Raw genomic sequence first — 25,403 nt, 5'->3', positions numbered from 1 at the left:
ACAGGTAATAGGGTGATACTACATTTGGCAGTTGACACGCGTTGATAGAAAAGTTGAACGATAAGGTGGGTTTTATGAGCTAACGGATAAACATGATGATGGGAAGTTGCGTTAGGATCAAATACACCAACCACAGGAACAGCTAATAGTTGTATTTTTCTAAGTCAAACAGGTACAGGTGACTCACACCTGTTCAAGTATAAACGAAAACTGACGGAAAGAAACGAAGAGATAGGAGTCTGTTAACCTCGGTAGGTCTCGGGTGTTGCCGGAAATGGCTGATAACCGCCCTCAGCTGAGCGACGGAACGGGGGCGTGGCCGGTTTAGCACACGCGGAGACTCTTCGGGTGTTTCCGGAAAGTCAACTCCAAGTGGGCGGAGAAAGGCCGGTAGGCGTGGCTGTCAGTTGGCTCTGGAGGTGCGGAGAGTCTCTTCGTGAATTTCCGTAAACAGAGCCGAAGCTTGGTCTTCGGAATCGAGGAGGTGCGCTCGTCCCTGGGGATTACCTTCTTCGGTAGTTTCCGGAATTCACCCTTAGTCTGGGCCGAGAGGAGAAGGCTCGTCCCCCTCCCGTTCCTAGTTGTTTCGGATGTTTCCGGCTCTTGCCGGCGGAAAGAGCCGAGGGCTGGCGGTGGTGGCGGCCATGTTGGGAGCAGCAGGTCCGGCGGCGGCTGCCTGTGTGCCGGGCGCGGAACAGTGCGGCTGAGGGCAGGGGAGGAGCGAGGCAGGCGGCCGGCTGCGGCGGCAGAGAGTAGGCGGAGCGGCGCGGCCGGGCCGAAAGGCGGCACAGCCCAGCCGGGGGTCGGGGGGGTGCGGTCCGGAGCCGCTCGGAGCCGGCGAGGCCTAGCCCGAGCGGCGCATCCCCGGGCTGGCGTGAGCGATCGCCCGGCCTCCCCGCACCCCCGGCCGGGGCCCATGCAGCGGGTGCGCCTGCTGTGAGAAGCCCCGCCCGGTCGGGCTCCAAGCCTTCCCTTTCCTCCCTTCCTCCAAGCTTCTCGATTCCCTCCCCTGAGATACCGGCGCCATGTCCAGCGCTCGGACCCCCCTACCCACGCTGAACGAAAGGGACACGGAGCAGGTAAGGAGCCCTTAAGGCTCCCACAATTCTGTGGCTGGGCCCTTGCACCTTGCGGAGCCTCCTTCCTCTGCTCTCCTCGTGCTCCTAACTGCCTTCTGCAAGCCTGGGCTGTCCTGTCATCTGGCCCCGGGCTCTAGTCCCGCACATCCCTCTTCCGAGTCCTGACCTGGGACCCCACCTTGTCCTGACGGAGCTGCACACTTGTATCTCTGCCAAAACGCCCCTTGTCTCTCACCGCCCGCCTGCGTTCTTCCGTGCTATCTCCCCAGCTTCCCCTTCTCTTTCCTTTTCTCTCAGGGGCCTTTCTAGTCTTCCTCCACCCACGCTTTCTGCTCCTCGAATAACACCCCGCGGTTTGCGGCGAATTGTTGTCCACCTCTTCCTGCATCTCTCTAGCCTTGTACCCCCTCTGCCCGCACCGGCTCTCCCAGTCCTCGGTTTTCTCCCTCAGGGGTCCTTGCCCCGGAGTGTGTTCTCGGTCCCTATCTCCTTTCAGTTCCCCAGCTTTTTCTATCCTCCTTTCCTGTTCCAAATTGGGCTCTCCCTGTTGCTTGCAACCCACCAGCTCCACCCTCGTCACCTTTCCAAATCGTTCGCCTACTCTTTGCTCATCACTTTCCCTTCTTTTCGGCAGGAGCTCCCTTGCTCCTGGCACTGGCATGTGTCGCTTCCGTGTTTCCCATACAGCTGTCATGCGCATAGTTTTCCCACAGGTTGCCTTTGGGGTTCCAGCCACCGCTCCTTTCAAAGTCTTTGGATCGCTCCTGTTTCTTCCCCCTGGGGTTTGACATTTAAGTTCCTGGGCTTCCTGTCTGAATGGTCTTCCCGATTATCCCTGGGCTCTCTCTCCATCATGGAAAAGACAGTGTTTCAGCCTGGCTGTATTAACATAACCTGTTGCTCAGTCTTTGGCGGACTGCTGCAGTCCTTACCTTACTGCCTACTTAACTGCAGCACAAATTAGGATACTGATCGCCTCTCGGCACTGGTGCCTGTCGCTTCTCACGGTATCATAGTATCTTCCTCCTTGTTTGCTACTTCCTGTTGCTCAACCTTCCCCCATCTTTTTTACTATATGCCTCTGAATCAGTGCTGCTTTCGTGTTCACACGGGTCTCCTGCCTTCTTCCCTGTTTATTTACACCTCTTCTGCTGTGTCCATCCCTCTCTATTCACTCTTGCTAGCTGCTTGTGCTACAGGTCAGCCGCTGGGCCCCGTGCTTTCCCTTTCCTCCTGGCAGTTAGTGCTATTTGCCACCCAAGCCTTTGCCTTTTCTGTGTCACCCCCTCACGTCTGCACCAAGGCATCCACTTTCCACTTCTCTCCTTTGTTTCACTGTCTCCTGTGTCCCTTGCTGCCTGCTTTTTGGACAGTCCCCTGCCGGTCATATGTTTCTGGGTAAATTTTAGTAAACACAAACTTGTGTTGAAAAAGGAGCATACTTTGTCCCCAGTCCTCTGTGTTTCCCTCTTGTTTCCTGGTTTTTGTCGGTTTATTTGGTTTGGGTTTTTTCTTTTCTTTTTTTGTAGCCAGTTGGATAGAGCTGCTGCTGTATTTGCTTAACATGACCTGCCTTCTTTGAAAAGCCTTCTCTGTCTCTGTACTGTACTTTTCTGCCTTGTTACCTTCTTGCTGTCTAAAGAGGCATCAGCATTGTATTCTGCTGTCATGGTGGATCCATACTACCAGCGGACTGTTTCATTTTGGGGCAAAGCAGGGCTTGGGATGGAGGGATGGTTGATTTATTTCATCACTGGGCTTGGCAACTGGTCCTGCCTGGGGCAGAGGTCTTCGGAAATTGAAAAGTTGGTCTGTGTTGCATAGTCCCTTGCGTGCTAGTGGCATCTCTCCTGGGAACCACTTTTCTCCAGCCTCTTGTGAGGCTGCTCTGTACACCCCCTGTGCTCTTACCTTTGTTTTAGTAGGTAGACCTTGCTTAACTGAAGAACTTTCCCAGACAGTTGATTATGAGCAAGGAGGTGGAAGCCAAGTGACTGACTGGCACCTTCAGGCATTTGGGGAGTGGTTGGCCTACCTGTTCCCCAGAGCGGCTGTGGGAGCATTGTGTCCGGCAGAGAGAGTGAACTCAGTGTGGTTCTTTGTGCTCTTTACTAAATGTAAATGTATTATTGGTCCTCTTGCTCTGTTTCTTGTTAGATGTGCTCAGGTGTGTTTCGTATACTGTTGGATACTATAGTTGGGATTTGGTGCGTGTGCACTGATTTCGGGAGAGTGGAATCAGTGGCCAGTTGGCACGGGGCTGCTCTGTGATAACTTAGTTCAGAGCACAGGCTGCGTTGTCTTCCTGCTCATCTTTGACTCGATTCTTCATGAACTTAGCTGAGCCAGTTCTTGGTTCTCCATTCAGACTGTCAACTTTATATTCTTCCTGCTCCATGTGGGAACTTGGAAAAGCTAAATGTACACCTATTACAGGTGCCTGACTGCCTTTTTTGTTTCTAGTGCTGTGGGGATTGGATCTGGACTGTGCTTGTCTTGATAGACAAGTGCTCTATACTGATTGACATCCCCAGGCCAACCTTGTATTCTTTAGAAAGCTCCTCAAGCATCCAGCTTCTGTAGAATAGATCCTGCCCCCAGGTGAAACTGAGTCCCCTCCCCTCGATCCCATTGCCTATGTTAAAACCATCGTGGAAGCTCAACCGCTGCAGTAGCCTCGGTGGTAGGAAATAGAAAGCAAGGAATTGGTTGGGCCGGTCTCTCTCCACTGTCATCTTATTTAGGTTTAAATTATTTAAACTGGTCTTTACCAGAGAACAGGTGAACAAACTCCAGCGGACGTTTCCAATCTCTTCTTGTGCCTCCCCCCCCTTCTTTAAAATTGTGGCTGATAAGCTGTTTCCAGGAGCACTTTGATCACATCTGAAACACACAGAGAGCATGTTGAAGCATAAAAATAAACCTTATGTTGCAGGAGATTGCCCGTTTGCTGTCAACTCTGCTTCTAACAGTGGAAGTAGGAGATAAGAGAAAGCCAAGTCTTGAAGATGATTTTGGTGACGCCTGATTTTAGATGTGCATTTTCACCGTAGATGGCTTCCTTTTGCAGGACTCTGACCTGGGGCTAGTAGTTTGGGGGTTTCTCAACTCTGAACTGAGCTTTCTGTGAGTTGCTTTTCCAAATAGCTCTGCTGTTCTGGAGGCTTGGCAACCTTGAAAGCAATCAGTAAGATGACTGTTTGTCTTCCAGCCAGCAGCAGCCTTAATAGTCAAGTGTGGAGAAGGGTGCAACTTCCAGAGTTCGCCTGCCCCTGGCTAGAGCTTTCCCTAACCTGGGGGAAGAGACACATAGCTTCAGAGCCTGCAAACAGAGGGCACCTGATAGAAAACAGGAGCCTTTTGGTACTCCTCAGTCAGATGACAGTGCTACCCCAACCCTTCTAGAGAGTGGGTGGCAGAATATATTGTCAAGGAAGAGGAGTTTGGAAGACCGATGAGGAGGGTAAATCTAAGTTTCAGAATCCTGTAAAAACATACTGCTGAAGGCTGGTGAAATGCTTGTGGGCAAGGGCACTTGTCCCAAGCCTGATTGCCCGAGTTGGATCTCCGAGATTCTTATACCTCGTGGAAGAAGTGAACTCGCTCTGGCACGATATCCTCTGACGTCCATATACACATGTGCGCTCACTCTCTCTCTCTCAATCTTTCTCTTATGCACACTAAAAAATGCAATAGTAATAATTTTTAAAACAACAACCAAAGAGCCTCTTACCAGCCAGTTGTGGGGGCATGGAACCCCAGGTACTCCGGAGCTGAGGCAGGAGAGTCAACAAATTTAAGATCTGTCTGAGTTACAGGATAAATTCAAGACTAGCAACTTAGTGAGACCCTGTCTCTCAAAGTCCAATATACAAACGATTGGAGATCTGATTTAGTAGTGGTGCGTTTGTCCAGCATGTACAAAGCTGAAGGTTCAATTTCCATTGAGGTGGATATGAAGGATGATTTTGGGATAAGAGTTGAGCTATTCCGGCCGGGCGGTGGTGGCGCACGCCTTTAATCCCAGCACTTGGGAGGCAGAGGCAGGCGGATCTCTGTGAGTTTGAGACCAGCCTGGTCTACAAGAGTTAGTTCCAGGACAGGCTCCAAAACCACAGAGAAACCCTGTCTCGAAAAACAAAACAAAACAAAAAAAAAAAAAAAAAAAAAAAAAGAGTTGAGCTATTCCATATACACATTGTGAGATTCCAGTTTCCTTTTTGGCTAACACTGGACCAAATACTTCATTTTTGAGGATGTGAGATTCTGTGTTTTGACTCTTGATGGTGGGGCTCCTTGACAGGGCTTCTACCTTCTGGGTGAGGATGCTGCTGGGCCTTAGGGATTCTGTATGAGGCTTGTTGGAGTGGTGTCTCTCTGAGACAGTAACATTATACCCTTTGACTTTAAAAGTAACTCTCTAATGAGCTACAGTAATGCTCCGTTGTGTGGATTTGGGGAGGTAGCTAAACATATGGTCCAAGTAAGTGGTTCAGAGGTCTGCTTTAGATTGAAATCAAGTTAGCATAGGGAGACTGCATCTTTCAGACTGTGACCATAGCATGGGCTGGGAATCTCGAGTTTACATGTCTTAGGCAGAGTTCCATGAGGTAGAAAGAGATGGATCTTCTTGTTTGCCTGAAAGGTTTTTCATGGTGAGATCTCTCAGGAGTCAGCATTTGTCTGGCTAGACTGTTTCCCTTTGGACAGAACAGCATGATTCTCAGTGGGCATTTGACTAGGACTAACCTAGGCCTTCAAGACCTGGCTCTCATGGAGCTCTTAGCCACCTAGCTGGCACTTCTCTTCCCCCAGGAGCTTCTGTGATGTTCCTACATATGTATTATGTTGACTTGAATGAATATTTTATGCTTATAATGCAGTCAGGCCTCAGACTTTGTGGCACATTACTGACAAGTGGGATGGGGGCGGCTCGCCACCTTTGACCCTATAATAGTGTCTTTGCTAAATGGACTCCCCCAGCAGCACTTTGAAACCCATTAATGGGTTGGGATGTAGTAACTTCAGCAGATGGAAAAGGCCAGGGGACTGGTCATCTTCCTTCTATAGGCTGCCTGATGAGGGTTCCTGCTATATCTACATTCTCTTGCTTCCCTCTGCTTGGTTAATTGTGGGCCCCACTGCCTGGCCTCTCTTCTGAGTGGTGTGTGTGTGGAGACTTTGGTTTGTTCTCTTCTAGCTCTGTTGCTGCTACCAGGTTTGATGCTTTCCTATCCAAGCAAAAACTCAGAGTAATATGAAAAGGGTGGTGTTCCAGCCTGGCCCTTCCTTGGAATCTCAGCAAAATGACAAACAGGATAGGTGACCGAGTTTCCTTCTCTTGATGGGGGATTCCAGTATTTGTATGTTTTTGCACTTGAAGCTTGGGTTCTCTAGGCTTTCTCCCAGCCTTCATCAAACATGATTGTGAGTCACTGAAATGTTAGCTGTGTGCTTTCCCCTTCTGTTTCAGCACAAGGAAGAATAAGCCTTTGCAAACCTCCTGGGGGAGGAACTCACCCTTTCCCCATGCTGGCACTGAGGCTTAACCCAACAGTGTCACTGCCCCCACCACAGCCTCTTGGGGTAAGCCACTGAATACGTTTCTTCTTCTTTTCTTAATTAAAAGTTTATTATTATAAACAGGCATGGTGGCACACACCTTCAATCCCAGCAGAGGCAGGTGGATCTTTTTGTGAGTTTAAGGCCAACCTGGTCTGCATAGCAAGTTCCAGGTCTACATAGAGAGACTCTCTCAAACAAACAAAAACAAAAATTATCAGTATTTTTCCTATGGGGACTTTTTTGTTTGTTTGTTTTATATGTATATGTGTCTGTGTGTACCACCTCCTGCATGCCTGCTGCTTGAAGAGGTCAGAAGAGGACATTAGATCTTTGTGGGACTGGAGTTAGAGGTGGTTGTGAGCCACCCATATGGGTGCTAGGAATGGATCTGGTCCTCTGGAAGAACAACAAATGTGCTTAATCTCTGAACCATCTCTTCAGTCGTCTGCCCCGCCCCCCCAATTTTTGCGTTATGTTTGTATTTTCTGAAACAGGGTTTCACTATATATCTCTGCCTGGTGGCCTGGAACTCAGAGCCTCCAATTGCCTCTGCCTTCTGAGTGCTGCTGGATAAAGGAGTGTGCCACCACAGCCTGGCCCCAGACTCTATTATTTTTAAACTTTGTGTATACATATGTCTCTTGAGTGGGGTTATACGCGGGTTCTCTTGGAGTCTGGAGGCATCAGATACTTAGCCCTGAATTGCAGACAGGTTTTTTTTTGGTTTTGTTTGCTTTTGATTTTTAAGACAGGATTTCCCTGTTTAGCCTTGCTTGTCCTGGAACTCACTCTATAGACTATGCTAGCCTTGAACTCAAAGATCCGGCTGCCTCTGCTTTCAGAGTGCTGTGATTAAAGGCTTGTTCCACCATTGCGTGGCTATAGGCAGTTGTGATGAGAGTCAACTCAGGTCCTCCAGAAGAACAGTATGTGCTTTTAGCCTCTGCGCCGTCTTTCAAGCTCCCTGCCATTGCTTTTAGACTTCAATAAAACCACCGATTTTGAAACAATATCAAGAGAATCTGGCCTCAGTTTCCAGTTGTCTCTTAGAAAAAGGAGGCTTCCCTGTAGCTTGCCTGCTCAGTGCCCCAGCTCCTCTTTCTGGGGTGGAGGTGCACATGGACTGGATCCTTTGACCTGCATGTATTTGTCTGACATGCTGGTAGTTCATGAACCCTCTTTCCACAGGTGTCTTGTCTTTGGGTTTGTACTTCTACTTTTCTCATCTGCAGGGTAAAACCAGCAGAAAAGGTCTCCTTTAGTGTATGAAATCATTAAATTGAGGCTTGTGAAATAAAGTGTAAGGCACGGGTTTTGGTAGGAGAGAGGTGGAATTGGATGCTTATACTGCCTTGGGAGACTCTTGGGGGCAGGCAGTTGTGGTAGGCATGGAGAAACAGGAGAAAGGTGTATTTAATGACTGCTCCTAGCCACCCTTTTAGCCTTTTCTTTTCAGCGTGATGTAGGTGGAGCAGGCACTGGGCTGCTCTGTAGAACCAGTCAAGCTGGTTTTGCGCAGAGCTAGCCTATTTTCCGGTCCTCTCTGGGAAGTTGGCAACTCAGAGGTCTGCCCCCTGTAGATTAATTGAGCTGCTGAGTGAGTTTGGACCACCTCTGTAAACAACCTCCCACCCTCCACAATACCCAGATGAGCCTGGGAACTGGATCTCCTCCCCCTATGCTGATCCTCAGAGCAACTGCTCTGTTTTATGTACTTTCCCTGGAAGCTCTACGGCACAACTTTTCTTGGCCCCTTCTCACTCATTTGTCAAAAAGTTAGACTGGCCAGAAGGAAGGGTTAGGGGTCTTTGGTTGGATCCTCTTTGGAGTGTGGGAAGGAATTGGGAATCCTGAATCCCGGCTCCTGTGATGTGAACACTAAACTTAGTGACCTCAGACCCTTTGAGCGTGAGCAGTGGAACCACCCCCAGACTGCTGGGAGGAGGAGAAGAGGGGCATGGCTTGGCTTTTGGTCTCTGGCAGCCTAAAGGCACTTAGCCAAAGTCCTCCCCTCTTCCAAGTTCAGTTACTTGGATGTCATGGGGAGTTTTTCTCAGGGAGTAGACTAATCCAGGTTCTAAGATGCTGTCGCCAGAGCTGGGAGGTGGAGGACAGCTCTCCCAGTCTCCACAAAAGCAGAAAATCTGAGGTGTGGAAGTTTGGTAATTTGATTGAATTTGTTTGTAGACAGCTCCAGCCTGTGGACTGGCTGCTTCTGTCACTGCTGTGGTGACCTGCTTGTTCTAGAAAACTGCCCAGAGTTCTTCTATTACTGATCTCCCAGATGCAGGGTGAGCACCCCTCCTCCCACCTTTTGTCTTCCTTCGTGCCACAGCTTTCCTCCTCCTCCGCTGACGTTTGCTCTCATTGCGTGTAATGTTGAGGGTCAGTTGTGGTTTGTTGCTTGGTAGTACTGAGCTCGTTCACTTTCTCTCCTCCCCTCCTCTCTCTTCCTTCCTCTCCCTCTCCTTTTTCTTGCTAGGGATTGAACCCAGGGCCTTCTGTATATATATTAGGCAAGCACTCTGACCTACATTCCAGCCCTCCACAGGAGTTCACAATGACTGATTTTCTAGTCACAGGAAGTATGCTCCTTTGGCCTGCTTGGTGTAGCATAGCATTGAAGTGAGTTTCTAACAGAATTAAGACGAGATCTTCAGATTCCATAAATGATTCTGCTATAATTATGAGCAGGTTTGCAGCTAACTTCCCTGGAATCCTAGGTAGCCTCTACTGTGACCTTAGCTTCTTTAGTCCTTCTGCCCCAGCCACTCATCTGTAGAGTGGGGATAATGACGGGTGTGATGGTGCACTCCTATGGTGCAGCTCTTGGGAGGCTGAAGCAATAGGAGTGTAAGTCAAAGGCCAGCCTGGGTTATATAGCAAAATCATGTCTCAAAAAACCAAAACCAAACAACTGCTATCTTGTAGGTATGTCTTTGGGTTTGTTTGTTTGCAGGTCCTGGAACTCACTCTTATAGACCAGGCTGGCCTCAAACTCAGAGATCCTCCTGCCTCTGTCTCCCTAGCGCTGAGATTAAAGGCGTGTGCCACCACCAACCGGCTTTTCTTTAAACTTCAATAGTAGGCAATTTTGATTAAAGGAAAAAGATACTACCAACTGCCTGTCCATATTTCTCTCATAAGTGGTACAGTGAATATATTAGCCCGCATGAGCTAATATATTAATGACTGGAAGACCAATCCAAAGTTCCTAGACCGTAGATTTTTATAGGAATTGGGATCCCAGTGTTAGAGGGAGTAAGTAGTGTGTCCTGTCCTCATGTCCGCCTCTCCCCAGGATTAAACCTCCATGCAGAACTCTCCTTCACCACACTGTCCCTTTCGTGTTGACTCTATTTAGGTACTAGAGAAAGCTCTGTTTCTCTTACAGACCACATGGGACTTGGCGGGTGGTTGAGGGTTCCTTTTTCCTTAGCAGAGCAACCTTCAAGGGGAGATTCTTATTACCTCATCTTTCAAATGCATCGAGGGGTGCAGTTTTTCAGCTGCCCCTGTGATTTTGCAGACTCTGAATCTTTTTAATTGTTTTGTTTCTTTCGTTTTTTCATTTTTCAAGAATTAAAGGCCTGTACCACCACCACCTGGCATGTCTTAGGCTCAGATTGTGGTTTACATCGGTTCCTTGTTTATCTTAGTTTCTTGGTGTCTCTGGAGCCTGAATACCTGTCAGAATAGCAAGTTGCTGGGATTTTTACACTGCACCCATGGCCAGGAAGGAAAGTAATAACATCACTTCAGAGATCATTGGGCATTTCTTCTGTCTCTATATTTCTTCTTCCTTTTTAATCCCTTTACTAATTTGTCACATTCTTTCCCTCCCTCCCTTCCTCCTCCCTCCCTTCCTCCCTCCCTCCCTTGTGTATTTGAACTCTCTCCTTTATCCTGTCCGTTCATGTTCCCGTCATCTCAGATCTTTGTCTTCTTATCCCACTCTTTTTTACCTGTTTACCTCTCTGAAGAAAGGCTCCCCCCCTTAGGCTACAGGTTTTGCTATGTACCCCAAGATGTCCTTTAACTCAAGATCATCTGGCTTCAGCCACTTGTGATAGGTTTACAAATGTGTGCCATCTCTCTGGGAGGAGAGTCCTGTTTGTGTGTGTGTGTAATTTTATTCTATGTGTATGGGTGTTTGCCTGCATAGTATGACCAAACTACACGTGTGCCTGGTGTTCTCAGAGGCCAGAAGAGGCTTTGGGTCCCTTGGGACTAGTTACAGATGTTTCTGAGCTACTGAGAATTGAACCTGAATCCTTTGGAAGAGCAGTCAGTGCTCAACCCCTGGTCCAGCTTTCCAGCTGTAGAGTTAGTGTGTGGGTATGCACACATGCCACAGTGTTTGCGGAAGTCAGAAGGTAACTTTTCAGGAGTCAGTTCTCTCCTTTCACCCTATTAGGGGGATCAAACTTTCCCCATTGAGCCATCCCACTGGCTCAGGACAGAAATTTGTTAATCATAGAGTCCCAGACCCATCCACTCCTGTCCTCTGTCTATTACTTTGATTTCTGTACAGTTAAAGGATTGCTGGTTTACTGTTGTTGGTACTGGGGATTGCACCCAAGGCCTTGACCATGCCAGACTAACAGAGTGAGCCTCGTGTGTAGCCTTGGATTTGCTGCTCTAAGAAAAAAGTCCCTGCTGGGCATCATAACACACACCTATAATACCAACTCTTCAGAGACTGAGGCAGGGGGATTGTGGGCTACATGGCAAGAACCTGACTCTCAAAAAAAAAAAAAAAAAAAGAAAGAAAGAAAAGAAGAAAAAAAAAGAAAAAGAAAAGAAAGCCAGGCATTGGTAGTGTTCATTCGTAATCCCAGCCCTTGGGAGACTCATACAGAGGACTGGAATTTTAAGACCAGTTTGGGACCACATAAAGAGTCCCTGTTTCGTAAAAGAAATTAGTAATGAAAAATAAATAAAATGTAAAAGAAAAACAATTTCCATTGTAGGCTTTTGGAACCCTTTTCATTAGTAAAACCAGGCCTGTGGACCTGACAACATTAGGGACTGCATCTTGGTTTCCTGGGTGACATAGTCCTAAGCCAGTTCTGAGCTTTTTCCTCTGACCTGTCAAGAATGTTGTGTTTTGATAGACCCTGTTCTTGTTTTTCATTTTGTTAATCTTGGATATTGCAATGTTGAGTTTGGTTTTCATTGTGACTTGGAAGCCCTAGGTGTTACCTAGATTCCTTCAGGCCAGAATTGCTTTTATTGTATGTAACATGAGCTTTGTGTGTGTGTGTGTGTGTGTGAATTCTGTACAGCTCTGTCTGTCCTGGAATTTACTCTTGAATTTACAAGAGATTCACCTCCCTCTGCCTCCTGAGTGCTGGGATTAAAGGTGTGGGCCACTCCCTCTATCCGCACCCCCCACCCCATTGACATTTTAAATTTTTTTTTTAATGTGTGGGGCTTGTATATACAGGTGTGTATGTAGATGTGTGCCCATGAGCAAGGGTGGAGACCAGTGAACACTGGGTGTTTTGCTCTTACTTGCTGCCTTACTCCCTTGAGACAGGGTCTCTCACTTGAAGCTGTTTTGGCTAGGTTGGTTGGCCAGCAAACTCTTGGGGTCTATATGTCTCTGTACCCTGTATTAGTAGGGTACAGAGGTACATAGGTAGCCATGTCTGTTTTTTACTCAGGAGCTGGGGATCTGAACTCAGGTCTTCAGGCTTATATAGCAAGTGGTCTTACCCACTGAGATATCTCCCCAGTCCCTGAATTCTTCATCTCCTCACTAGTGTGCATTGGTATCTTCCAAGACTTGACATTGATGGTTTATGAGAGGTAAAGTTCTATATTCTTGTGTTTTCAAGAACTTTTAGAGTAATAGTTTCAGACATAAATATGGAGTTTTTAATAACAAACTCAATTTGTTCTTGGAACTTCGATTGCATCCTTACTAGTCCTGTTTGGTTATACTTTGTATCATTATGAACCTCACTATTGCCTAATACGTTATTGTTTTGGAATCTATATTTTCTTGACGCCTGAGGAAACAACAAGAAATAGAATTTGTGAAACTTATTTATAAAAACATTTGGAAAAAGTTCTAATTTAGATATTTTAATTTCTAATTTATTTCAGCATTTTATTCTATTTTATCCTAAAGTAGGAGAAAATTTATGTTTCTCTTTCACTTAAGGATCAATTATTGACTTGAAAAAATTAAATTAGGCCGGGCGGTGATGGTTCATGCCTTTAAGTTCAGCACTTGGGAGGCAGAGGCAGGCAGATCTCCGAGTTCGAAGCCAGCTACCTGGTCTATATAGTTACTGGTCAGCCAGGGCTATACAGAGAAACTCTGTCTCAAAAAACCAAAAAGGAGGGGGGGCTTGAAATCTGGTATGGTATAGAATAAGTGGAGATGCCCCCTCCGTTACCAGTCTTAACACAGCTGACCTGCCTAGAATAGGTGAAAAGTCAGTAGATTTCAGGGCAGTGTTGCTCCTGATGTTACTAGAATTTGGCAAGAGTTAGCTGCATACGCAAAAACCTGGTTAATGTCTCATTTACAGAGTTATGTATATGTATGGGTATGTCACATGAGTGCAGGTATCCTTGGAGGCTATAAGCATCGGATCTCTTGGAGCTGACGTCATGGGTGCTGGGAACAGAACTTAGCTCTGTGCAGCTCCATATTTACAGAATTGTTTTTCACCTATGTACAGAGTGGTCAGGGTGCTTCAACACCCACCAGCTGTCACAGGGTAGTTTCCCTTGTGTGGTTACTCAGCAGCAGACACAGCAGTGCTACACATTCGAAGGGTGAGTAACTTTGTTAATGTTTTCTTTTTTGAGACAGGGTCTTTCTGTGTAGACCTGGGTGACCTAGGGCTCACTAAGTAGAGCAGACTGGCCTTGAACTCAGATTCTTCTGCCTCTGCTACCCTGGTGCTGGGGAATAAAAGTATGCACCACCACACCCAGCCCATGAGTGACTTTTTGAATCTCATAAGTTACCTGGTACAGCTTCATCTCCCTTCACACTGATGGCATAGATGCAGTGGCAAGGAAAACCACTGGGGCCAAGGCAGGGCTCAAGGTGATAGCACCAAACTGCCAGTAGCCAGGGTCCTCATTTCAGCCACATATTTCAGCAGGAGGAAAAGTCACCTGCATATGAGAGTGGCCTAGATGAAGAGCTGACAAGTGATTTTCATTAACTCTTTGATCCTTTGATCCCATATCTTTAATCCCAGCCCTCAAGAAACAGAAGCAGGTGAATCTCTCTTGAGTTCCTGACCAGCATGGTCTACATAGCAAGTTCCAGGACAGCATGCTCACAACTGCGTGTAGCTCCAGATCCAGGGGATCCTACATCTGGCCTCAAGTGTCACCTGCATTCATATACACAAACCCCTATACAGGCATACACAAATACATATAATTAAAAACAATTTAAATTTTGTTTAAATGTATATTTTAATGGAGAAATATAAGACATTGACTAGAAATGTGTGTGTGTTAGCTAGTGCATGCCTGCAGTCCTAGCACATCATGGGAGGTTAAGTTGAGGATTGCCATGGAGGCCAGGCTAGGCCTCCAAAGTAATATACATATTTATAGGGTATAGTGTATTTTAGCACATATACATTATGTAATGTTCTGCTCAGGATATTTTTGGTTGTCCAACTCAACGAAACATACACTTTGTCTCAAAAAACTAGTCCTAGTAAATAATAATAACAAGTATTCACAGAGCATTACTGTTACATGCCGTATTGTAATAGAAAGGCACGTGTGTGATGGAGCTAAACCAGCCACATGAGTCGTTTTTAACTTGAAGTAACAACTTATTACAAACCGGTTATGAACAAAATGGGCTTGTCGAGTTTTCAAGCAAATTAAAATTTGAGACGCAACATTGGTTATCTAACTGCTGCTTCAGTGCCACTCTGTCATTAGTAGATACAAGCAGGACCTGCTCTTGTCTGTGGAGACTGAGTACACTTCTCACTCATGATCCAGCTGTGTTATGGTACTGTCCCTCCCGCTGCAGCCTCAGCCAGAGAAGAGTCAGGAGTCGGATGAGGGTGTGGGGTTTGGTTTCTGACAAATCCCTTAGGAACACCAAACTCAGCTAGCTCAGTTTGAGAAATATGGGAATAAAGGTTTACTCGAGGTTGGGGTTCTACAGAGATGGCTCAGCAGTTATGAACACTTGGTGCGCTTCCTGAGGCCTTGAGTTAGGTCCCAGCACTCACACTGGCTAGCTCACAACCACCTGTGACTCCAGCTCTGGGGGTCCTTGTCTTCCAAGGGTACTTATACACGCAAACAAAAATAAAGGCAATTTTTTCTTTTTTAACTTTTCAAGACAGGGTTTCTCTGTGTAGTCCTACCTGTCCTGGAGCCCTTCTATAGACCATGCTGGCCTCAAACTTAGAGAGATTTGCCTGTCTCTGCCTCCTGAGTGGGGATTAAAGGTGTGTGGTTCCATATCCGGCTGATAATATGACTTTTCATTTAGATGTGTGCAGAATTGGATTCCACATGGTGATTGTGGGTGGGTGTCCATGCGTCCACCCGTCCATCTGTGTGTATGTGTGTTTTCTTGTAGGGGTGGGTGGGGTGGAGCAGAACTGTAGGAGTTGGTTCTCCCTGTCCTCCTTTACAGAGGCTCCAGACTTGAACTCAGGTGTCAGGCCTGGTGACAAGCATTTTAGTTGCTTTAAAGCTCTCACTCAGTGAGTTTTAGTCTAGTCATAGAAAATATCAGTATTTGGAAGGCTGCTGAATTCTGTTTTCCATCTGCATGTCAATATGAATTGGGATTTCTCTGTACATTTCATAAAACACTATGAAACACTGAATATAGAACTAGATATAAGAAGTCATCTGTCATTAAGCCAAATATATTAAGGGCTTTTTTTTTTTAAATCAAATTTCACCTGTTTTGGAAAACATGTTTCCATAAAAAGTAGGTTGTATAAACATGGACTGGGTGAATAAATACTTTATACAATGATCTGTCTTACCTGTAGAGGTAGTATCGGCTTGTGGTTCGACACGGGAAAAGGCTGAGGTGAGTGAGGTATTACTTGACTTAGAGTTGTGGGGGTTTTGTTATTGTGCTGGGGTGTGAGTGCAGACCTCATACATGAAAGGTAACTGCTCCGTCACTGAGTTGCAGCCCTTCACATTTCTCTTTGAGATAGGATCTTGGTGCTAAGGCTTTGTGTATGTTAGGAAGCACCCACTTCCCCAGCTCTTAAAAATGTATGCTTTTAGGAATTGGAGAGATGGTGTCTTTGTGGTTAAGAAAGAGTATGAACTGGTTTTGCAAAGGACCTAAGGTTCCCAGCACCTATGTTGGGTAGTTCACAACTGCATGTAACTCCAGCTCCAGGGGATCCCACACCTCTAGCTTCCTCTGGCACCTGCACTTATGGACACATAGCCCAATACAGGCATGCATGCATACATATAAATTAAAAAAAAATATTTTTGAGACAAGGTTTCTTTGTGTAGCCCTGACTATCCTGGAACTTGTTTCAAAGACCAGGCTGCCCTCGAACTCTGGGGTCCACCTGCCTCTGCCTCCTAAATGCTGGGACTAAAGGTGTGTGCTGCCATGTTCGGTGAATTTAAAATAACTTTTTTGTGGGCTGGAGAGATGGCTCAGAGGTTAAGAGCACTGGCTGCTCTTCCAGAGGTCCTGAGTTCAATTCCCAGCAACCACATGGTGGCTCACAACCATCTGTACTGAGATCTGGTGCCCTGCTCTGGTGTGCGGGCATACATCGAGGCAGAATGTTGTATACATAATAAATAAATAAATCTTTAAAATAACTGTTTGTTTGTTTGTTTTGTTGTTGTTGTTTGTTTTTTAGATAGGGTTTCTTTGTGTAGTCTTGGCTGTCCTGGAACTAACTCTATAGACCAAACTAACCTCGAATTCAGATTCAACTGCCTCTGCTTTCTGAGTGCTGGGATTAAAGGTGTGGGATGTCACCACCCAGCTAAAAATCTTTTAAAACATATATTTTAATGGATAAATATAAAACATTGAATAAAAATGTGTGTGTATTGACTGAGTGTGATAGTGCATGCCTATAATCCCAGCACGTGGGAGGTTAAGGCCAGAGGATTGCTGTGGAGTCCAGGCTAGGCTACATAGCAAGACCCTGCCTCCAAAATAATATGCATATTTATAGGGTATAATGTATTTTAGCACATATATATTATGTAATGATCTGCTCAGGATATTTTTGGTTGTCTACCTCAAACATTTGTCATTTCTCTGTGATGGGAACATTCAACTCCTCCTAGCCATTTGATTTATAGGATTCAATATTAATCACCCTTCTGTGTAATGATGTATCAGAACTTAGTCTTCCTGCCTTTTGTATGTTATAATCAGCTCCCACCCCTCTCCTCCCCGTGCTGTTACAAAAGTTTTGGTTTGGGGCCCTTTTGGTGCTGGGATTGGACCCAGAACTTTGCACGTGCCAGAGAAACACTTTACCACTCAGTAACACCATCCTTGCCTGTGTGTTTGGTTGCATGTCAGTTCCTCAAATGTACTTTCTGTGGTATAAATTCAATTGGAGCTTAGAAAATATATTTTTATTAGAAATAAATCATTTCAGCCTAGTGTGGTGGCACACACCTTTAATCCAAGCACTGGGGAGGCAGAGGCAGAGGCAGAGGCAGACCAGTCTCTGAGTTTGAGGCCAGTACGGTCTACAAAGCTAGTTCTAGGACAGGCAGGACTGTTAAACAGGGAAACCCTGTCTTGGGACAAGGCTGGGGGAGAGGGGTACAGGGAGACAAACCAAAAACACTTAACAAATAAAAAAATAATTTTCATTTACATATAATTTATTTCATTTAAACTTCTTTTTCTGTGTGTGTTCATGTATAGGGTACATGTGTGTACAATATGTAGGTCTGTGTGTGTATGTGGAGACCAGGGGTCAACCTTATGTTGCTCCTTGGTGGCTTTGTACCTTCTTCTATGAGACAAGGTCTCTTACTGGGACGCGGGCTCCCAGCTCTAGGAATCCTCCTTTCTCTGGCTCTACCATGCCTGAGTTTTGTGTCTAGCTAGCCAGCTTACTTCTGAGAGCTGATCTCTGTCTCTCATGTACTGAGACTACAGTGGGCTGCCACACCCATGTGGCGTTGGTGTCAGTTCTGGGTCCCGGACCTGTGCTTCTGATTCTAGAGCAGAGCACTCTACTCTGAGCATCTTACCAGCCCCAGCCTTGATTCTTTAAAGAATGCTCGCCACGTATTTTAGAAACTTTGGTCTGAAATTTCTTTATGACCATGTACTTAAGCACTGCTTTTACTATGGTAAAAATTATTACATGAAGTTTATTTTTTAATTGATTTATTGTTTTGGTTTTTCAAGACATGGTTTCTTTGTACAGCAACTTGCTCTGTAAACCAGGCTGGCCTTGAACTCAGAGATCCACCTGCCTCTGCCTCCTGAGTGCTGGGATTAAAAGTGTGTGTCATCACTGCCTAGCTCATAAAATTAATTATTTATTTATTGGTTTTTCAAGACAGGGTTTCTCTGTAGCTTTGGAGCCTGTCCTGGAACTAGCTCTTGTAGACCATGCTGGCCTCGAACTCACAAAGATCCGCCTGCTTCTGCCTCCCGAGTGCTGGGATTAAAGGCATGCACCACCACCACCCAGCCCATAAAATTTATTTTAATAATTAATTTTTCTAAAAATTTATGTGACTGGGTGGTGGCGCACGCCTTTAATCCCAGCACTCAGAAGGCAGAGGCACGCGGATCTCTGTGAGTTCTAGGTCACCTGGTCTACAAAGCAATTTCCATGATAACCAAGATTACACAGAGAAACATTTCTGTCTTGGAAAAAAACATTATGTATAGGGGTGTTTTGTCTGCTTAAATGTTAATACACCATCTGTGTGTGTGTTGGCCCCTTTGAGGCCAAAATAGGGTGTCTGATCTTGTGGGAGTGTAAAGATAGTGTTTGTCAATATGTAGGTGCTGGAAATTGAACCAGGATCCTGGAAGAGCAGGTAGTATTTTCAGCTGCTGAGCCATCTCTCCAGCTCCTTTGGGGGTGGGGATGAGACACAGTTTCTCTGTGTAGCCCTGGATATCCTGAAACTTGCTTTGTAGACCGGACTGGCCTTGAACTAACAGATCCTTCTGCCTCTGACTTCCAAGTGCTGGGATTAAAGGAATATCCCCACCGCTACTAGACTTGATAATTTTTTGATTTAGTCCTGTATTGTTTAAGTAGATTCACGTCGTTATATAAGTGTATGATTCTAGAACTTTTTTATCATCTGAAATGGAGTCGCTCTAATTAACTAATAGTTTCTTCCCATCCTAGCTCTTCCAGCCCTGGCAACTCCTATTCCTCTTTTATCCCTATGAATTCTAAATTCCTCATGTAAGTGGAATAATACATCTGTCCTATGTCTGGCGGATTTCAAAATGTAATATTTTCAGGGTTCATTCAAATTGAAGCTTTAATTCTGATTCAATTAGTGGTGCTGGAGAGATGGCCCAAAGTATGTGTTGCTCTTGCAGAGGACCTGGGTTTGATTCCCAGCACCCAATGTAGTGCTCACAACCATTCATAACTCCAGTTGCCTATGATCCAACTCCCTTTTTTGGCCACCCCTGGCACCTAGCATGCAGGTACTGTATATACATACATATAAAATAAAACTTAGAAAACTTGGAAACTTAGAAAATAAGGCTTCTGTCTGGGAAGCCTGGTTGTGCACACCTTTAATCATAGAACTCTGGGAAGTAGAAGCTGGCAAATTTCTGTGAGTTGGAGGCCAGCGTAGTCTATATAGTGAGTTCTAAGCCAGCCAAGGCTATGTAGAGAGGCCCTGTCTCAAAAAACAAAACAACAAACAAAAAGAAAAGTACAATTACTTTTCATAAGAAATACCATCTGTCGTTGTGTTAAGGTTAGTGAATCCACAGTTTAACATTTCCTCTGTTCTACTTTTGTTTTCTTTTGCTGGTAATTGAACCCAGGGCCTTTTGCATGCTAGGCAGGTAGTGCTCTTTCATTGAGCTATATCCAAGGCCTGTTTTAATTTTAATGCTGTCGATTAGGAAGAGCTTTAGCCACGTGAACAAAAGCTGTTTGATGCCTTGGGCACTGCAGTATAAAGGCAAGACTTTGGGTTGAGGGAGTGCAGAAAGTTCTGGGCAGAAGTGTGAGAACCATTTCTTAGGTAAATAACCAAATACCAGCTTAATCAGCACTGTCCTTGATTGGTTGGTGATTTGGTATGACCTCATCGTGAGCCTTTGTTTTGTGATTCCTGACCTGCCCTCAGGAAGGCACTTGCCGCAAGGGTTTGCCGTCCTTCTTGCTGAGGAAGTCAGTTCTCAGTGACCTAGGGGACTTTGTTCAGAGTTGGCTCCTTTTCCCCTTTGAGTGCATAGCATTGGCCTTTTAAACATTCCATTAAAAAGATCATTTGGCTTACTTGAGTTTCATTATAACAGGTTTTTAAAAAGTTTATTTGTTGGCTATTGGTCAGTTCCCAATTTGAAAACTGCAGAGCTTGCACTTACACCCTTTCATCCTTGAAGAGCCTGGTTGCCTGAGGTTATCTGGGGGCCGCAGTGTCAGGCCTAGGCCCCAAACCGAGCAGTTTCTCCCTTTCCTGGATTCCGAGCCTGCATTCTCGTCCCTTTTTCTTTTCTTGCTTTACTGCCTTCAGCCTCCCTCACTTCTTCCTTTCTTTTCTTGGGGTGCTGGGGATTGAATTCACGCTGAGCTGCCCTCCCAGCTCACCTTGGTTTCTGTGTCGCTCTAGCTAGGCTGAAACTCACTCTGTACATCAAGCTCCCAAGTGCCGGAATTAACTTCAGTTTGGCAAACAACTGCTTCTTTTTGTTTTCTTGTTTGTTTGTTTTTTGAGACTGGCTCTCTAGAGCCCTGGCTGTCCTGGAACTTGCTGTGGACCTAAACTAGGTTGGATAAGAATTTGCAGAGATCTGTGCTGTGATTAAAGGCCTGAGCCAGCAATGCCTAGCCAACTAAATCTTTTAAAACTAATATCATTTGTATTGAATCATATATTATAAGAATAACTTTAAATTATATTTATGGTGTGTACATGTGGAAGTCAGAGGACAGCTTTCAGGAGGCAGTGAACCTGGGTCACAGGAGGTCGTCAGGCTTGATCCTTAACTGCTGAGCCACCTCATTAGCTCCGGAATAATTTTGAAAAACAAAATTTTAATCAGGTGTTTAGCATTGATTTGCATATGCAGATACAATTGATTTGCATATATGGCGGGACTGTAGTTCTATTCCCATCATTAAGCAAGTCCTATAACTTCAGTTCTTTCTACAAGGTAGTTTTCATTGTTGTTGTTTTGTTTTTCCTTTTCAGAATTACATATGGTTTGTTCTACGTGTGTGTCTGTGTGTGTGTGTTATGGGTTGAACCAGGACTTTGCACATTCTGAGTATTCTACTGCTGGGCTATATTCCCAGTCCGTGACTTTCACTTCAGTTTCAGAATTGTACTTGATATACTGTTTTCTTTGACCATTGGTCTGTAGAGACGCTAGAAACTTTCACTTTGAAAGATCTGTTTACTAGCAAAGGCAGTAGTGACTCAGTAATGGTGTCTCCTGGATGGTCCTCCAAATGCAGAACTCTGTTCCAGATTATGAGGAAACTTGGTTTGAAAGGAATGGATGCGTACTTGAAGAATAGACATTGTCTTACTCATTCCCACTCATTTAGGTGGTTTGCCTCTGAGGCTGTCTATCTTTAACTACACCTATAATAACCACCATTTCTTTACTGAGCACTGCTTTGTCCTTATTACTTATTTAGCTGTTTTACATCCATTAACCCATTTGCTCTGTGGGATCTTGTTATTTTCTCCACTCCTCAGATGAAGGACATAGGCTAAGAGATGTCAGAACACTGATCTGACGCCATAAACCAGGTGGTCCAGAGTGAATACTGTTGCCTGGACAAGCCATTGTAGGCTATGGAGAGCTTTTCACTCCTGGTTTCATCTTTACAGAAGAAAGTGCAGGTTTATCATTTTTTTCATTCTACAGTCCAGAGTGAGAGGCACATGGTGTTTTTGAAATACCAGTACTTGGGAAGCAGAGAAAGGAGGGTCATGAGTTCAGAACCAGCCTTGACTAAACAGAAACCTTGCCTGAAAAACTATAAAAGGAAAGATACAGAGTTTCAAATTTTAAACAGATGCTTTTATGTAAGTCCATATGTGTATCTCTATGTATATGGCATGTATGTGCTGATGTCTGTGGAGGGTAGAAAAAGGCATCAGATCACTTGGAGCTGGAGTTAGAGAGTTGTGAGCTGCCTCATATGGGTTCTGGGATCTGAGCTTGGGTCCTTTTGCAAGAACCCTGAGGGCTTTTACCATTTTTAGCAGTAGATGATGCCATAAATGGGAAACCTGATCCCATATGAAAAGTTGCAATTAAAACTCAGGCCCATCAAAAAATTTGTATAAAGTGATCTTTAACCTAGGCACCCCTGTTATCCCAGCACTTAGGAGGTAGAAACAGGAGGATCGGAAGTCCAGAGTCATCTTCAACTACTTTGTGAATCAAGGCCAAACTGGATTGTATGAAACCCTCCCTTGACTGGTGAGGCCAGCAGTGGTGGTGCACGCCTTTCATACCAGCACTCGGGAGGGAGAGGCAGGCAGATCTCGGTGAGTTCGAGACCAGCCTGATCTGCAATGTTCAGCCTGGTCTACAAATTGAGTTCCAGGACAGCCAAGGATGTTATACAAAGAAACCCTGTCTCAATAAACAAAAACAAGGGATGGGTGGGTGAGCACTGGAGATCTCTCAGTTATAAGAGTATTTGCTTAGTATACCCAAGTTCCTGGCTCAGTTCTGAGTACATTTTTTATAGTAAGCATAAACCAGTGTCATGGCACACACCTGTAATTCCAACACTTAGAAAGTAGAGGCAGAAGGAGCAAAAGTCTTATATGTGCAAATATTCCAAAGTCTAAGAAACATCCCAAGAACCGTTCCCCCATCATTTCAGATGAGTGCTGCTCAACCTGTGCTTCCCTTAGGGGATAGCTGTGTGTTATGGGGACACAGCTGTTTCTTTCTGTCTTTGTTCTGTCAGCACAGCATGGGCATTTCATGGCTCCATTGGAGACAGTGAGCACTTCATAATTCTCATTTTATCCTGACTTTTCCTTTGCTGTTTTCTCCCCATCTCAAGGACCCTACACACATACATACACAACAATTGTGATTTCTAGATTTGCTCTGAAGCTCAATGAAATACTGGGATTCTAGACCAACCTCGTGGTTTTTGTTTGTTTTTTGTGTTTTTTCAAGACAGGATTTCTCTGTGTAACGGTCCTGGCATCTGCTTTGTAGACCAGGCTGGTCTCGAACTCGCCTCCTAAGTGCTGGAATTAAAGGCATGAGCCACCACTGCCCGGCTCGCTTTTATTTTTAAATGTCTCTCATGTACACACCCACCATGTTTATTCGTGTTGTGCCTGAATGTGTGTCTGTGTACCCCATGTGTGCCTGATACCCTCAGGGCCAGACAAGGGCGTCAGATGCTCTGGAACTGGAGTTACGGGTGGTTGAAGCTGCCATGTGAGTTCAGGATATTAAACACAGGTCCTTAGCAAGTAGATTTTACCCACTGAGCTATCTTGCTGGCACTCTTTTTTTTTTTTTTAAAGCATAACCTCTTTACCCTGAAAAAGAAAAAGAAGCTTTAGTGTATAGAGTTTAACTGTGTGCAATTTTATCCATAGGATGCAAACTCAGATTCTCTCTGAGCACCACGACTGGTAGTACCAGGCTACTGTGCCTTTGGGACTTGCTAGTTCTGTCCTGGGAGCCAAACTATGGCCATCCTGGTAGAGCAACTTTAGCCTGGTGCCTTGTATAATATGCCACCGTTTTCTGTTTGCTTTTTCTCAGTCTCTGGTTCGTTCATATTTGTCTACTGAAGCTGGTCTCTGTCACAGTGCATGTGGCCCTCCTAGGCAACTGCAGTTTGTCATTGAAAGTAATTGCTGTGTGTACACTGCTACAGAATGAAACGCGAGTGGAGTGTATGGTTTATCTACTTGTAAATCTAACCTTGGCAAGGGTCCCTTTTCTTTGAAGATGCTAGCATGGGGAGAAGAGATGAACTGCTAACCTTGATAAACCATAGCTTAACCAGCCAATTGGGTCCCATTAGCAGAGAAAGGTGTTAAAAACTGATCAATTCTAAAGAAAAAAATTGTTTAGAACCCGCATGTTTTTGTTAAAATGGAAAAGCCCAAATTCACATGAGCTATTTTGAAGAGCACTGACTTTCTGAACCAGCTGCCTTTGTTGTGAATAGACCCCATCTCTATACCCATTTCCTGCAGATTCTCTCTTACTGAGGTCTCTGCTGTTCAAATACAGGTGCCTTCAGGTGGTCCGCAGTGAGGCAGCCACCCTTTCTTGGAGAGAGCAGGGCGGTGCTTTCCTTGCTAATGAAAAGGCTGTCCTAATGGGTTAGGTCCATAGGGGCTCTGCCCTTCTGTGCTTGGATTCCCAGAGAAAATAAGCACAGGGCCTTAATTACTGACGGCATGCTGGCAGAGAGGTGCGGTTGCTAGTTGATTATTCGACAGTCCTTTGCACGGCTGTGGAACATCAGATGCTTTGTCTTGGTTGTTTTTGTTTTCAATAGATGAACGAACTTGGGTAGGTAAGTTGATCTCACGATGAAGATGTGCAGGGCTTCCTTTACTCACATTAGTTCTTCTGTGTCCTCATTTCTTTTTGTGTGTGTGCTTTTATTTTGTTTGGTTTTGAGACAGTCTCACTATTTATCCCTGGCTGATCTGGAACTCACTCTGTAAACCAGGCTGGCCTCAGACTCACAGAGATCCACCTGCCATTGCCTCCCAAGTGCTGGGATTAAAGGTGTGCACCACCACCGGATCCTCAGTCTGAGCCATAGCATCACATTTTAAAAAATAAGGTGCTGGGCCGGGCGGAGGTGGCGCACGCCTTTAATCCTAGCACTAGGGAGGCAGAGGCAGGCGGATCTCTGTGAGTTCGAGACCAGCCTGGTCTACAAGAGCTAGTTCCAGGACAGGCTCCAAAACCACAGAGGAACCCTGTCTCGAAAAACAAACAAAAATAATAATAATAAAAAAAATAATTAAAAAAAAATAAAAAATAAGGTGCTGGGCAGTAGTGGCCCGCGCCTTAATGTGATGCTGTATCTCAGACTGAGACCCAATACAAGGCAAGTAGGTGCCTCGTGTCCAGCCCCATTGTTTTCTAGCTTGGTAGTAAGCAGTCTTGAGTGTCTTGGTTTCCATTTTGGTGCAGGTGGTGAGTAATGTCTTCATGCCCTGCTCTCCCTCCAGTGTGCCCCTTTCTGTTTGGCAGCAGCAGATTCCTTTATTTGGTTTGGTTTTCATTCCCTCCTTCTGTCTTGGAATGGGTGATGCTTATTCTGAAATATATTTTTAAGACTGTTTCAGAAGCAAACACCCTGCCTTCTGAAACCACAGACACTGCTTGTGAAGCAGCCGATAGGGCAGGCTGCCAAATCCAGACTGTTAATGCCAATCCCTCAGTGGCAGAGTGTCATACACTGGTGATGTTAGCCCTTCATCAGATCATGGTGTGAGGGTCTCACAGTAGCACTTAGCTGTTGACTTATCCCTCTGCGTTTGCAGGCTTCTCTCATTGCTCTCCGTAGTTCAGAGAAGCCGACGATCTGCGGGACA

General features: G+C 45.4%; 1 protein-coding gene across 4 annotated transcripts in view; it reads left to right on the top strand.

The window, feature by feature from the left end:
• The first annotated feature begins 367 nt into the window (after positions 1 to 367).
• The window catches only part of Mark2 (microtubule affinity regulating kinase 2), a 63,255-nt gene continuing 38,219 nt past the window's right edge, over positions 368 to 25,403 (top strand). For 2 of the 4 annotated variants that reach the window (XM_075973374.1, XM_075973372.1), the window contains exon 1: positions 368 to 484. Coding sequence is in view for 1 of the 4 variants with exons in the window: in XM_075973370.1 (XP_075829485.1) it covers positions 1,026 to 1,079 (54 nt within the window). In the remaining 3 variants the exon portion in view is untranslated. Of the gene's footprint in view, positions 485 to 939; positions 1,080 to 25,403 lie in introns of those variants that run through there. The other 2 variants (XM_075973370.1, XM_075973371.1) reach the window with 2 other exon arrangements.

Source organism: Microtus pennsylvanicus, chromosome 5 (assembly GCF_037038515.1).
Source record: "Microtus pennsylvanicus isolate mMicPen1 chromosome 5, mMicPen1.hap1, whole genome shotgun sequence".
NCBI classification, from domain to species: Eukaryota; Metazoa; Chordata; class Mammalia; order Rodentia; family Cricetidae; genus Microtus; species Microtus pennsylvanicus.
The sequence above is the reverse complement of the archived record's forward strand: the minus strand, read 5'-3'. Positions and strand labels throughout refer to the sequence as shown.